Source organism: Somniosus microcephalus, chromosome 9 (assembly GCF_052327205.1).
Source record: "Somniosus microcephalus isolate GS21.2 chromosome 9, FLI_Smic_1.0, whole genome shotgun sequence".
Taxonomy (NCBI): domain Eukaryota; kingdom Metazoa; phylum Chordata; class Chondrichthyes; order Squaliformes; family Somniosidae; genus Somniosus; species Somniosus microcephalus.
The window spans coordinates 199120382-199134130 of record NC_140995.1 but is presented as its reverse complement, the minus strand read 5'-3'; the positions used below and the strand labels follow the sequence as shown (position 1 = coordinate 199134130).

The window sequence follows — 13749 nt, the reverse complement described above, 5'->3', positions numbered from 1 at the left end:
CCGTTCCCTTAAAGTGGTTCAGAGGTCGAATGCGTGCGCCGGAGAGGCAGTGCGTGCGCATGGAACATACGTTTTTTTTGCAGGTTTCTCCGGGAGGGTAAGTCTCCAGGAGCTACACTTCTGAAAAGCAGTCGCAAGGCCTGCTTTTAACAAGGTAAGTGGTGAATTAATTAAAATTAAAACATTTTTCCACAGGTTTATTATTTTTAAATACTTTAAAGAAAGGTAAGTTTATTTTTAGCCCCGTTAGAAAATAAAATTATTTTTTCAAAAATTTAAATTATTGTTTAAAATAGTTATTTTATGCAATTTATAGTTATTTTAAAAATGTGATTTAAAAAAAAATTATTTGAAGTTTTAGTGATGTTTTGGGGCTTATAGCATTTATAGTTTTGACAGCTCTTCCTGTCAATTTTATGAATGGGCATTTCCCTGCTACCATTGGCTCTCCATGGCCCACGTGATCCCAGGGGACGCAGCGAACTAACTGCGCCCCGGGATACACAAGTACTGCGCGCCAGCAGTTGGAGGAGGCCCAGGATCGGAATCCCACGCGGGCCCACAGCTCAACGGCCGGCGCGCTAGGTAAGTGCAGGTCGGAGGCTTGCACCCGCGGGAAGCCTCCGACCCGAATTTCTGGGCCGTTAACTCTGTTGCTCTCTCCACGGATGCTGCCTGGCCTGCTGAGTTTTTCCAGTGTTTTCTGTTGTTATTTGAAAGCTGATAATCTAGATGGGAACGTACGATGTCATAGTCATAGAGTCATAGCGGCACAGAAGGAGGCCATTCGGCCCATCGAGTCCGTACCGGCTTTCTGTAGAGCAATCCAGTCAGTCCCATTCCCCCGCTCTATCCCCGTAGCCCTGCAAGTTTATTTCCCTCAAGTGCCTATCCAGTCTCCCCTTGAAAACACTGAGGGGGAAAAATTTGTTATCGCCCATTTTGGGGAGCTAATATCGGCTGGGCGCAAAGTTTAGTGCCCGGCACTAATTATTGCCTTCAACTGCAAAATTTGCCTCTATCGCCCCTGGAGGTGATTTGAGCATTAAATCAGGCGCTACACACCTCTCTTAAGGCGCAAACATCAGGGAGCGAGGCGCTACATCAGAGCGCTGGTGAAGCTCAGGCGATGCCAATTACCATGGAAGTCAGACACACTGGTGCCGTCCAGTTCTTAAAGGGGAGGGGCCATCTTGCTGGCCAGCCACTCCCTGCTCATTGCAGCCTTGAATCTCAGCCTGGAGAGACCTCAAAAGCAATTGTGTTGGAAGCACTAATGGATAGGCCCAGGGAAAGAGCTCAGCACTTAGGAACCTCAAAAGTGGTGCTGAGGGCCAAAACTCCTTAGGAGAGCATTAAAACCAAAAATTTTGCTGACAAGAAAAGGCAGGAAGCACCAGTCTTTAAATAGCACTCCCCCAGCACCTTCCCGACTTGAAAACGTTCCCCTTTGCTTGTCGTTCCTAGCGGCAGGTGCTAAAGCAGGGGGCGTGACTCAATATCCGGTCTGGGGCGCTACCGGGGTGTTGCACGCTTGACTGACGTCACTATCTGCGGGCGCAGGACATTGTGGCGGTAGTGTTTAGCGCCGCTGCAAAACGACTGGTCAATTTTGCGAGCGGCGCTAAAATCGCCGCGCTCGGGTGCTAAGTTCCTAGCGTCCTGTTAGCACCTCTGGAGGCGCTAATGGGAGGCGCTAACAAACCAAATTTTTCCCCGAGTGTCTCTGCTTCCACCACTTCCGTCGGCAGCGAATTCGGCAGGTCATCACCACTCGCTGCGTAAAGAAGTTTTTTCTCACGTCCCCCCTGTATCTCTTGCCCGAACCCTTAAATCTGTGCCCCCTAGTCCTTGTACCATCAACAGGTGGGAACAGCCTTTCCCCGTCTAGCCTATCCAAACCCGTCATAATCTTGTACACCTCTATCAAATCACCCCTCAACCTCCTTTGCTCTAATGAAAACAAATCCAGCTTCTCCAACCTGTCCTTGTAGCTAAGATCCCCCATCCTGGAACCATTCTGGTAAATCTCCTCTGCACCCTCTCAAGGGCCATCACATCCTCCAGTTGTGGCCTAACCAGCATTTTATAAAGGTTCAGCATAACTTCTCTACTTTTGTACTCAATATATCTAATTATGAAGCCCAAGATCCCATATGCTTTGCTAACCACTCTCTCAATATGTCCTGCCTCCTTCAGGGACCTATGCACATTAACTCCCAGGTCCTGCTGTCCCTGCACACTCTTTAAAACTGTACGGCTGTCGACACTGGGCCTACCTCAGATTTTTAAGGCAAATTAAACAATATTGTGTTAAACAGCTCAGAGATTTCAAATAACTAGGAAATAAGGGGAGAGGGAGGGAGAAACAAACCCAGCGAAGCAGAAAACATTGAATAGATAGAATTTGATATTAAAAAAAATTGGTTTCTTCTTTTACTCACTGCATGTTTTATCATGAGTCATGCATCAGGAAGGCAGTTACTAATCTAAACTATTAAAGGGATGGTATTATGACCTCAAGCAGTGCTTGCTTACACTGTGCAGAGGTACTGTAGTAAAAGGAAGATACTGGGGTAGATTTTCCTGTTCCTGCATCTGGGCGTATTGGGGCCAGCACATGGGAGGAAAGCGGTGTGCACAGAATGCACATGCATGAGGAAGCCTGCCAAATGTATGCAAAAATCGGGCTGGCTCCCTTACGGGCATGAGCTCCTCTGCACCCGGTTTTCCAAACATGTGCTGCCCCTAGGTGATCCGATATGGCCACAGTCAGAAAAAAAACCCAGCAACACACACAGGCGTAGCCTTCATTTTTTCCAGAGCGTTTCAAGAAGGCGGAGGCTCACCACCACCTCCTCCGGGCAACTAGGGATGGGCAATAAATGTTATCCTTGCCAGTGACACCCACATCCCCAAGAATGAATTTCAAAAAGTGTGCTGGACTGCAGTACGAGTTGTTGCAGTACTAACCCTGCTACAGTGTTTCTAGACCAGTGTGGAAACACAGCGGTCAGATCAGCAATGTGGACGCGTGTTCTTCTGTGGAGCTCAGAGTCCAATGTGAAATGGAGTGCTAGTGCCCCCATTTACATAAGATCCAAATTCCCTTGCTGGCGCTCGCCGCCTTAAGTTCCCGCGCGAGAAATGGCCACTTGAGTGAGCACCAGGAGATTGTCAAGCAACCCATGGGACTGCACTCCGACATGAGTTAGTACCTTCAGGAGAGGTAGGAAGGAAAACTGGGGAGGGGATATGCACGTGCACGCTCTTACGCTGAATACACATGCACCCGTTTTCAGAGTGTGTGCGTTTTACCACAAGTAACTGGTCTTGACCTTTGCCCTCTCCTGGGGGCTACTTAGTAAAAAAAAGTAAGACATTTTGCTACCTGCACAAAGTGTGACACCTACTCGATGGGCTGGAGGAGCCGGGGAGAGACGGGTTCTCCTCTGCTCCAGGCACGGTTTTTTTTTGTGCATTTACACTTGCTGATTAGATTTAAGCAGACACTGGGCTTCTCTGACCTCCAATTGCCAGTGTAAACAAGGGCACTTGCTCAGGGTCGTAACACCATGCCCCCTATGTGCAGAGGACACACACCTGCAGTTCTGCTGCTCGCCTCTACTCAGCTCGAGAGCTTTTACATTATTGTTGTGCACTTTCGTTTCAAACATAAAAAGCTTGTGACACATCCCAGCCCATTTCTTAGTGTTAAGCGTTACTGAAATTAGCCAGCCAGCTGAAGTTTTACTTCCACATTGTGGGTTCTCGTCTGTACATCTGTGCACCATCATCATCATCGTCACAACTCATCCTGACGCAAACACTTTCCTAAATTCTACGCAAAATGCTTAGTCAACCTTCCTTCTTTGCAGAAACACAGATTGAGAATGTCACGAAAACAGATGAAACAGCAACTTATATTTGCCTCCCTTTAGAAAGGCAATATGAAAAATACTAGTGACTTTTTAAAAAAGTTTTACGAATCATCCTGTCTTACTTCTTGCCACATATTTGTGGGTTTTTTTGGTTGTTGACACCTGTCCATGCAAGAGATAGTTGTGAGAAAGACAGATTCTAAAAATCACTTCAGAAACAGAGCCTGAAACCAACTGCTTGGTGCGGGTCATGTAGAGGTAAACTCAATTTAGACCAGCCGATCATTTTTTGCGCAACACACTTATGTAATTTTGGTTATTAAAAAAAAAGAAAAAGAAGCATTCTTGTCACGTCAGCGCCAAACGTAGCCCGGCTCTGCCTCAGTGAGGACTTGTTTCACAGCAGAACAGGCACAGGCCTCTCTCTCGCTCTCTGTGCAGCTGTGCCTGGGCTTGGAAAAAGAACCTGGAAAGATCCCTAACTTTCCCCTTCCTCTCTGAGGAATGCGCTTCCTCGTGTTGAGCCTCTCTGCAGGCCCCAGCAGGCCTCTGACACATCACCCCGATGTCTGTTTTTCATGACTGAATCTAGATGGTGAGTGTCAGCTGGCTATTTGAACGTGAGGGGCATCACAGCTGGATGTGACCATCTCCTTTCCAGCAGGCGCCACTGATCAGCAATCACTAGAAGTGGGGAACCTCGGTTTAATGTTTCCCTGCTCTGTCTGGGGAGGGTGGGGGAATATTGAGGCCAATTGTAGCAGCACATTGCCCCCTAGCTAAAATCAACTAGCTTACCATAAACCAGGATGATACCTGGGATCATCGTTTTGAATACCTCTTAATGTCTCTTCACTTCTCTTTTGTTCTCTCCCAGCCTGGCCTTCAGTCTTGACAAAGGGTTTGACCCGAAACGTTGACTCTATTTTCTCTCCACAGATGTTGCCTGGCCTGCTGAGTTTTTCCAGCATTTTCTGTTGTTATTTTTGATACCTGGGATCTTCCTGACTTATGATTCAGTAACATACCAGGCTGCCCTATTATGCAGTTGAGCCAGGGCAGTTTCAAATTCCTTTTCCAATATAAAATTGGCAAAACTCATCCCCATTAACCACTGGAAGCTGGGAGTGGGCCTTTGGCGTAACGGTAGCATCCCCGCCGCTGGGCCAGAAGGCGTAGGGTTTCGAACCCCGCTCCAGACAGTCCCGGCAAGTGGAGTCGGAGCTCCGGCTCTAAATTCTGGGTTGACATCCAGTGGGATACTTGCGTCCGTGGGTGTGGGTGGCCCCCCACCTCGTATGGGTTGTGGGAGCCCGTAAAACCCTCCCGCCATAGGACTAACCACCCTAATGGCTGGTATGAAGATGGTTACGGTCACGGAAGGAGCGTTAACGCGGCCAGAAATCCTTCCACCACTTCATACAGTTCCCCGAAGGGAACAGTGTGAAGACACGTATGACGACGACGACCACTGAAGCTGGTCAGTCAGTAGATACACCAATTGAACCCAGAACATGTTCTTCTCCCCCGCCCCCCACCAACTTGGACTGCAGATTTGCGCTCCCTCATTTTCTAAACATCAGTACAGAAGAACGGTTGACGGGCCACACTAAAAGGTGGCTGTTTAAAATCAACCGCACAAAGCTTTCAGCTCCACATTAGACCTGTCCGAACAGCGGTCCCAGAAAAATCCAGTGCTGCTGACCATGGTTCCAATGAATCACGGCGGGGCAGGGCTGGTGTCTGCCAAGTATAAACACGCCGTGGATAACAGGTAGAAAACTTCGACACTTTCATGCTTCATATCCCCCCCCCGCCCCCTGCAGAAGCCATTTCTCTCGGTGGTTTATGGTAACCCTGACCCCTCTACCAGTGCGGGGCATCTATCTCTGTCAGTGGGGTAGGTCAGCGAAGACATCCTGCCTAAGTCTGTCTCCCAGACAAAAAACAGCTCCGCCAAGTCTTCATTAACTCAATTTACTTTAATTATTTACATAGGGAACAACTTCCAAGTTATTAATTAAATGTCTGCAAAGTAAATGGTGATTACAGTGCACAAGTTAGTGATGTGTAGGTACATTTTCTTAAAAATTGCAGACTGCTTAAAAGGGCTCTTTTAAATTACACTGCCGTTATTCAGAGATCAGAAACCTCAATGCTTTTTTATTCTCTTTTTTTTTTTAAGAGCAACAACTCCGCCCACGCTTTTGAGAGCTGAGGAGGGGTGGGAGGAAAGAGAAAGGAAGGGAGTAGAAGTTCTCCCTATGACTTGCTAGAAAATGTCAGTTATAATGCCCATTTTTGTAACTGTGAGATAGTGTGAAAGGGCAGGCCTGGGATAAACAACCCTTTGCTGGGTTTTCCTTCCCCTTTAAACCAACAGGGTAACCACCTTGCCCTTCACCCTCCCCTCCCCTAGCCCAGTGAAACTGCACATTGCCTCTTCCCTTCCCCCCACCCCAGATAACTCCAACCAACAGGGTAACCACCTTGTCCCTCGCCCCACCCTCCCCTAGCCCAGTGAAACCACACATTGTTTCTTCCCTCCCTCCGCCCCAGATAACGCCACACTAACACATCTCTTCTAAAAAGACCAGACTGTGACAGTTAAAAACGGTAGAGTGTATTTTACTGGGTGGCTACATAAAGTGTTAGAGAGAAAGCCTTGTGCCCTCCACAGTATACCTCATGGCACTTATTTTACTTCCGGTGTGCTGGTTCGAGGCAGCAGGTATTCTGCATGGAACTCACTATCCTCTACACGGGATGACATCCTTAGGCCCTCATGTAAGGGCCAGAGAAAAGAAAAAGCACTTCCTTTCCAAAAATCACACCTGAAAGGAAGTTTACAAAAATGGCTCGATTCACTTCAACTTTCATCCGGGTGTCTCTTTTTCTCTCTCACATTTGCAGTGTAGATTGAGGGACGGAGCAAGACACAGGAGCGTAAAACCCTCACACTGAAAGGGGTGGACTTTCCTCTCCAGACGTACACATCCTACTGGTAAGATGCCAAAATGTTTGCCGAATATAAACACGGGCACAGAATAAAGCTGGAGCTCGATCTAAATCCACAAGGCCTATCTGAAGTGAGCAGAGGGCCGTTCTCATTTTGCCATTTCCGAAACGCATGCGGCAATGCACTAAAAGTCGGTCAGTCCCGTTACAAGCAGCCATGTCCTTTAAGGCACAGTAACTGGATAAATCATTCTGGTTAAAAAAAAAAGGACTAACACTGAGGTTTCCTTCACAGAACCAGAAAAAATGCCAGAAAATAAATCTGTAACTGTAAGCAACAATCAAATATTAAATAGAGGATCAACTAAATCCCATTTCAAATGAGCCGTTTTGCATGTAGTATCAAAAAAAAATCAAAAATAGTCAAATGAGTTCGAGCTGAACCCACAACATGCACACACCCACTTCAGCAAGTGATCCCCGGCTGTTTTGAGTGTAAACTTGTGAACCTGATAAGAAAGCTGGTCAGAGAGCACACTGCAGCTCTGACCCGTTGCGTTCTCTGATAAATCACTACAGTTAAATGTCTCGGCTGTCTTTACGCTTCCTGCAAGTGCTGAAAGAGCTGAACAGCACTTCAAGTAAACTGTGGGAATCGAGGATGTTGTTCAGCCTTCTATGACCAACTGGGAAACGTGCCATTAATAGTAGCGATAATTTCTCCCTGGACTCTAGATACACACAGAATGTTACCTACTGTTACACACACGCCTTACTTACTGCTTGAACCATAGAAGCTTACAGAACAGAAGGAGGCCATTCAGCCCAGTGTGTCTGTGCCAGCTCTTTGCTCGAGCAATCTATAACTAATCTCACTGCCCTGCTCTTGTCCCATGGCCCTGAATGTTCCTCTGCTTCAAATGTTATCTACTCTTTCCTTAAAAGGTACAATAGTCTTTGCCTCAACTAGTCACTGAGGCAAAGCATTCTGAGCTCCAACAACTCTCTGCCTTTCTCCTAACCCCTCCCCTCTCCTCACTCTCAGTGACTATTTTAAACTGATGGTCCCCTGTCGCCCTCACTTCCCAACCAGAGGAAATAGCCTTTTCCTATTCACCCTATCAAAGCCCTTTATAATGTAAAAAAAAATCTATTAAATCCCCTCAGTCCTCCCTGTTTCAGTGGATATTGTCCAGGATCTCCGCTTTCTCCTCATAATTAGTGTCTCAACCCTGCTTTTACAAACAGAGTTTTATGTTCTGTTATGGATAGAAACAGATACATTATCTGTTACTCATACAACTTTGCTTACTGTTAAACATACATATGGCATTATCTACGATTTCACACACACACACTCACATCGCCTACTGTTCCGCATATAAATACACACAGCTTTATTTACCGTTTTACACACAGACAACTGTTAAACATACATACACAGCGTTATCCAATGTTACAACTGCGGAGCACTATCTACTGTTGCACATACAAACACACACAGAACTGCCTCCTGTTAGCCAGCATTGAATGCCATTATATACACACATACGCACACAGACTTCATCTGCTGTAAAATGCTACACCTTATAAAGCTTGAAGTTTAGAACAAAATCTACAATAACCTACCTACAGCCACGGGACCTGCTTTCAAATGCACGCGCACACACACACTATTATTGCATTTGATACTTCCATGCTAAAGTTTTTTGTTCTATGTGGTGTACTACAAGAAACATTTCTAATATTACATACATATATACATACATACATGCACACATATATATATATATATATAATATATATAAAAACACACATTAGCTGCCTGTCATAGATTAATGAGACAAAGCACTTACTGACCACCCACAACCTACTGGAGTGCACTGTTTAAAAAATGCATTGTGTTAACATATCAATGAATTAACACAGTGACGCTTTAAATTAATGAGATATTCTAGCAGATGGGAGCTGGCACCTTTTAAAAATAAGTTGAAAACCTCTCCAGTGTGGTTTGGTTTCCTCATCTTAGAGTGAAGTCCAAGCACATACCCATTTTGCTAGATGTACTTATGAATATGTGTGAATTTCCTGCAATTTCTGACAGCGCTTTCCACTAAAATACTTAAGACTATTTTCTTCCTCTTTGATTCCAGGCTAATAATTAGAATTGGAAGGTTATGGATGCAATCGAGTCTGAAAATCAACAAGCACTTTACGTCAGAGCAGGGATTAGAAACACAGCACCATCTAACAATTACCTGCAGCCGCTGTGAGGAGAAGGTTTGAAGCATTTGAAGAAAAAAAACATCACTCTTACCTCATTTGAGTCACGTGCGTACTTGAACTTCAGGTTTCGAGGCAGGGATGTTTGAGCGTGCGTTAGGCCACTGTCGGTGGTGGGGTCCCAGGACTGGTCATTTACAATGTATGTACAGTTCTCTTGAAACTCATCCTCCGTCCATTGGGTCATGTCCCCATTCTCCACGTCCATTTTCATCCTCCCCACACACACGCACACACTCTCTCTCTCTCTCTCTCTTCTTTTCTCAAGCTTCAGATGCGACGATCCAAACTACTTTCTATGGAAGCCTAGATGGCGCAGTGGTTGGGGGGGGGGGTGTTGGGAAAGAGAAAAAAAGAACTTTGTTTTAATTTCGATTGTCCACATTCTGTGGTTTCCTCTGAGACAGTGTGTGACTAATAGAGCAGACTTTTGCCATAGGTCTAGTTGTTGAAAGTACTTGAGTAATCATCAAAGCAGTCTATAACTAACATGTTTGGTAGTCTCACATACTACAATCTAGTCTGGAACAAAGCCACTAAAGCGATATTGATGGCAAAGTTGAGAGGGTGGGAAGACTTCAAATATAAAATGTGTACACAAGTAGCTCCCTGCCTCCAGCACCTCATCTCCTCTCTCCCCCCACCCCCCACACACTTTTAAAAAACAAATTTGCAGTCTGTATCACAGGAAGTCTTTCTCCGCGATTCCAAGTACACTTTAGTTCATGGCCAAGCACCCGGGGGGGGGGGGGGGCGGGGGTGCTGTGGAAAAGCTGCTTCAGAAAGTGTCACAAACAAGCAGAGGAAGAGGAAGGAGCTGTCGTCTGCGTCGGCGAGTTAAATATGGATCAGTGCACGGCAGGAGCGGAACCTGCTGCTCTTTCCAAATGGGGAAGCTCAAACTTTTCCCAGCACAATCCAGAGGAGCAAACAATATCCCAAAAACAACTGGCTGTGACGTCTCCTCATCCTCTGGGTTAGGCAGGAGTGCCGGGTCTTGGCAGCCTCAGCACAGCACTAGTCCCAATCGCCGCAACAACCAAACGTCGGGCAACGCCGATGTCCCAGATTTTAAACAAAAGTAGAGCACACCAATTTATGATTATTTTAAAAAAAAAGGGAAATAAGGCTCCTGCTCCACAATGTCAAGGAGTAAACGATGCATGCAAATGATCAGATTTTAAAAGCCTTTCCTTTAGCTGAGCTAAATTTAAAATATTTCAGACCGTGTTTACTACATATCACAGAAATCACAGAAACCCCACAGTGCAGATAGAGGCCATTTCGGCCCATCGAGCCTGCACCGACACATATCCCACCCTATCCCCGTAACCCCACGTATTTAATCCCCCTAACACTAAGGGTCAATTTATCATAGCCAATCAACCTAACCCGCACATCTTTGGACTGTGGGAGGAAACCGGAGCACCCGGAGGAAACCCACGCAAACACGGGGAGAATGTGCAAACTCCACACAGCCTGGGGTAAAATTCCACAAAGTTACTAATGTACCTCCGAGGGGAAATCAAATTATGGACATTTGAGGAAAGTGGTAAAATAGGTATTTCAAATAGATAAGAGGCAGAGAGGGGGAAAAGGACAGAAAGAGACACAGGTGTATAAATATATACACACATACTCACACAGATAGACAGACACAGAAAGAGAGAGAGAGAGACAGATAAGAGACTGAGAGAAAAAGGAAAAAAAGGTTAAAAAGGAGAAAGAACATAAAGAACATTCTGGAGTTAAACACAGACAATGTTGGCAGTTGTTTACCATTAGTACTCACTGGTACTGTCAGCTTTGTGCTAGGAGACACTGGCAGGTATCAAACTGCACTGCTCCTCCAACAGGTGCCCGGCTCATGCCTCTTGCGAATACTGAACGTCTGATTGTTGGTTGCAGTGAAACTTTCAGTAAGTACAAACCAAACAGACTCTTCCTTTCTCCTCCCTCTTTCAAGTTTCCTATTAATAACTTAATCTGATGATTCACTCGCCAAAAGCTCAGTGCCCGGGCCTGCCGGCTGTGGGGCGGGATCTGTACCTGGACACACAGCAACAGCAGCCAATAAATAGCAAGCTAACCTAAAAGGCACCTTTCCTCAACACTTGGAGGTGTGTTTGAAAAGACCAGTCGGGCAATTCAAACTGAGCAGGCTGCTTTGCCCCTTGAAACACAAATACATCGCCACACCAACCAGATAAGTTCCTGCAATTGGACGATTTCAATCCTGACCGAGGGACATACAAAACAGCCAAACTAAACTCCCGCAACTCCTTTCCCTTCTGATCAATTTCCTGGTCTTAACCCTGCCGGTGCCAGCACATACTTAACAGATGTGTCTTCTTAGAATTACCAGAAATGATTTGGAAATAGGAAGAAAATTACGAGCTTTTGAAATCGTCCCACACACACACGCCTTGTAAACAGTCCTGGGTCACCTATACATTACAGCACAGACGGAACCCTGGCTCAGGCTGGCCTCCTGACTAAAAAGGGTTAACAAGAAGCTATTGCAACACAAAAAAAACCCTCCAGAATACATACTATTTAAGGAGATGTAATTATAAAGTACTTGTTACCTAAGAAGGGAAAACAAAAAGGGAAGGGAGGGTGTTGGAGAAGAAATGGTAAAGAGTGCTAACCTGGTTGGATAAACAGTTGGCGGCAGAGATGCCCCCGAGGGATGTGGCGAGTTGGAAGTGATTTTACTCACTGCGCTTGAGCCCCATGCCAATCTCGTCCTCCTATCTGCCTCTGTCATTGGGCTGTAGGAAGGACATCCTGTGATGAAGGGACACAATGCCCCATTTGTTTACTATTGGGAATGTGGACCTGCATTCCTGCTTCTCCTTACAAAACAAACCAGACACTTCACTTCCTTCACCACCCCTGTCCTCCCCAACAGCAGCACTGATAACACACTGTGGCCAGAAAGACCAGCGCGTCAGCCAGTGTTGAAACAGGCTCTCTCTCTCTCTCTCTCTCTCCCTAGCCCCTCCACATTTCGAATAAAAACCTCAATGAGCTTCACCAATCCGCAGTTCTCAAGGACACGATTATTATTTCAGTTATACCGAGTCTGCAGCGCTTTAGGAATCGCTGCATGGCCACAGTTAGCTGGAGCAATTCCCCAGTCGGTCCTTTGCTGGCTAACAGTGCCGTTCACCGACTGACAGATGTCACCCAAGCTTCAGCTGCCGAAGCACACGCTAGCTTTCAGCTCTCTCCAAGAGAGCTCATGTGTGTGCAGGAAAGAGTATTTAAAAAGACAAGGGGGGGGGGGGGGGGGAGGGACTCCCTTTCTATACTTGCATTTCTTACACATGTGTACACACACATAGCCCTGTAACATCATTCACAATATCTCCGCTAGTCACTTCCTGGAAATCGGGTCGGCTCTACAGTAAATGATGACTTAACATTGCCAACAATTTGCTGTTTTTGTGTGTGTTGTTGTTGCTGGCAGCCCGGCCGTAATAGAACAAGATTCTGCTTAAAAACCACACGCGGTTTCAACGCGGCTGTGATGTGTTTTTTGAAGCCATCAAACAGCGAGAAAAATTCTCTCGCGAGTACAACCGCTCAGAAATCTGGGTTTAGAGAGAGAGAAAAACTTTAAAAAAAACAAACCACGCACAATATCGATCACAATAGTTTGATATATTATATATATATCGCCGGGCTCCCCCAGCTAGTATATATATAAAATAAAGGGAGGGGTAAGGGCTAGTCCTTCCTGCGCTTCAATTCTAAAAAAAAAGCCACTTCTTTCAAAAGACTTGTGATGAGACTTCATTAGAAATCTTTCATATGCGTCAAAGATATAAGTTTCAGTTAGAAAAAAAATGCTCAGCTCCACACTTCTTAACATTGAAGTACCCAAGGCGTTCCCTTAGTACTTCAGGGAAGTGCCGACAGACTCGTCCTTTTATTCCACAACGACGAGAGAGGCTAAACTGGTGCTTCATAGTAAGGTAGCTTCACAGGTGCCTGCCCTTATTTGTGGGTACCTCGCCCAACTGGCTATCCTTTATCTGCGAGGCTAAGTGGCGAGAAGAGGCAATGTGTTTGTCCACTGGCTCGGTGTGGGTGGGTGGGGAATGGTAGCCCAGCCCAATCCTATCCTCAACTGATATCTGCGCCCATGCACTTTCCGGCAGAGGTGATAAGACAGCAACCAGAAGCAAGAACCTGGGCTGATCTTATCTGAATCCATCGCTCGCAGCTGCGGCCCAACTAAACTCAGCACAGGCTGAGGATCCAATCTGGGGAGCATCCTAGCCTGGCAGTGGATTTACCCTCTCAGCCATTTGGGGGAGCTGGAGGTCACATTTCTAAAAACAGCAATGTCAAATAATGTCAAACTTTTGGGTGGGGTGGAGCGGTGGGAAAGAGGTTAAACAAAAAGGGCGCAAAACAACAACAACTTGCATTTATATAGCACCTTTAACGTAGTAAAACGTCCCAAAGCGCTTCACGGGAGTGTTATGAAGACAAAATGCAGAAGAGCTCAAAGATTTCACGATTCTGTTACTGTGGATGAAAGGATAATGTAGGGAAATATTTTCTGATGACGCTCCGGCGAAGTACCTTGGGACATTTTTACCAGGTTAAAGGC

At 46.0% G+C, this 13749-nt stretch overlaps 1 protein-coding gene across 2 annotated transcripts in view; it reads right to left on the bottom strand.

The window, feature by feature from the left end:
- prdm1a (PR domain containing 1a, with ZNF domain) overlaps nucleotides 1-9752 on the bottom strand; it is a 37885-nt gene extending 28133 nt beyond the window's left edge. For both annotated transcript variants that reach the window (XM_085997731.1, XM_085997733.1), the window contains exon 1: nucleotides 9157-9752. In XM_085997731.1, coding sequence (XP_085853857.1) covers nucleotides 9157-9336 — 180 coding nt within the window. In that variant the 5' untranslated portion in view covers nucleotides 9337-9752. The remainder of the gene's footprint in view (nucleotides 1-9156) is intronic.
- Between the last annotated feature and the right edge of the window lie 3997 nt (nucleotides 9753-13749).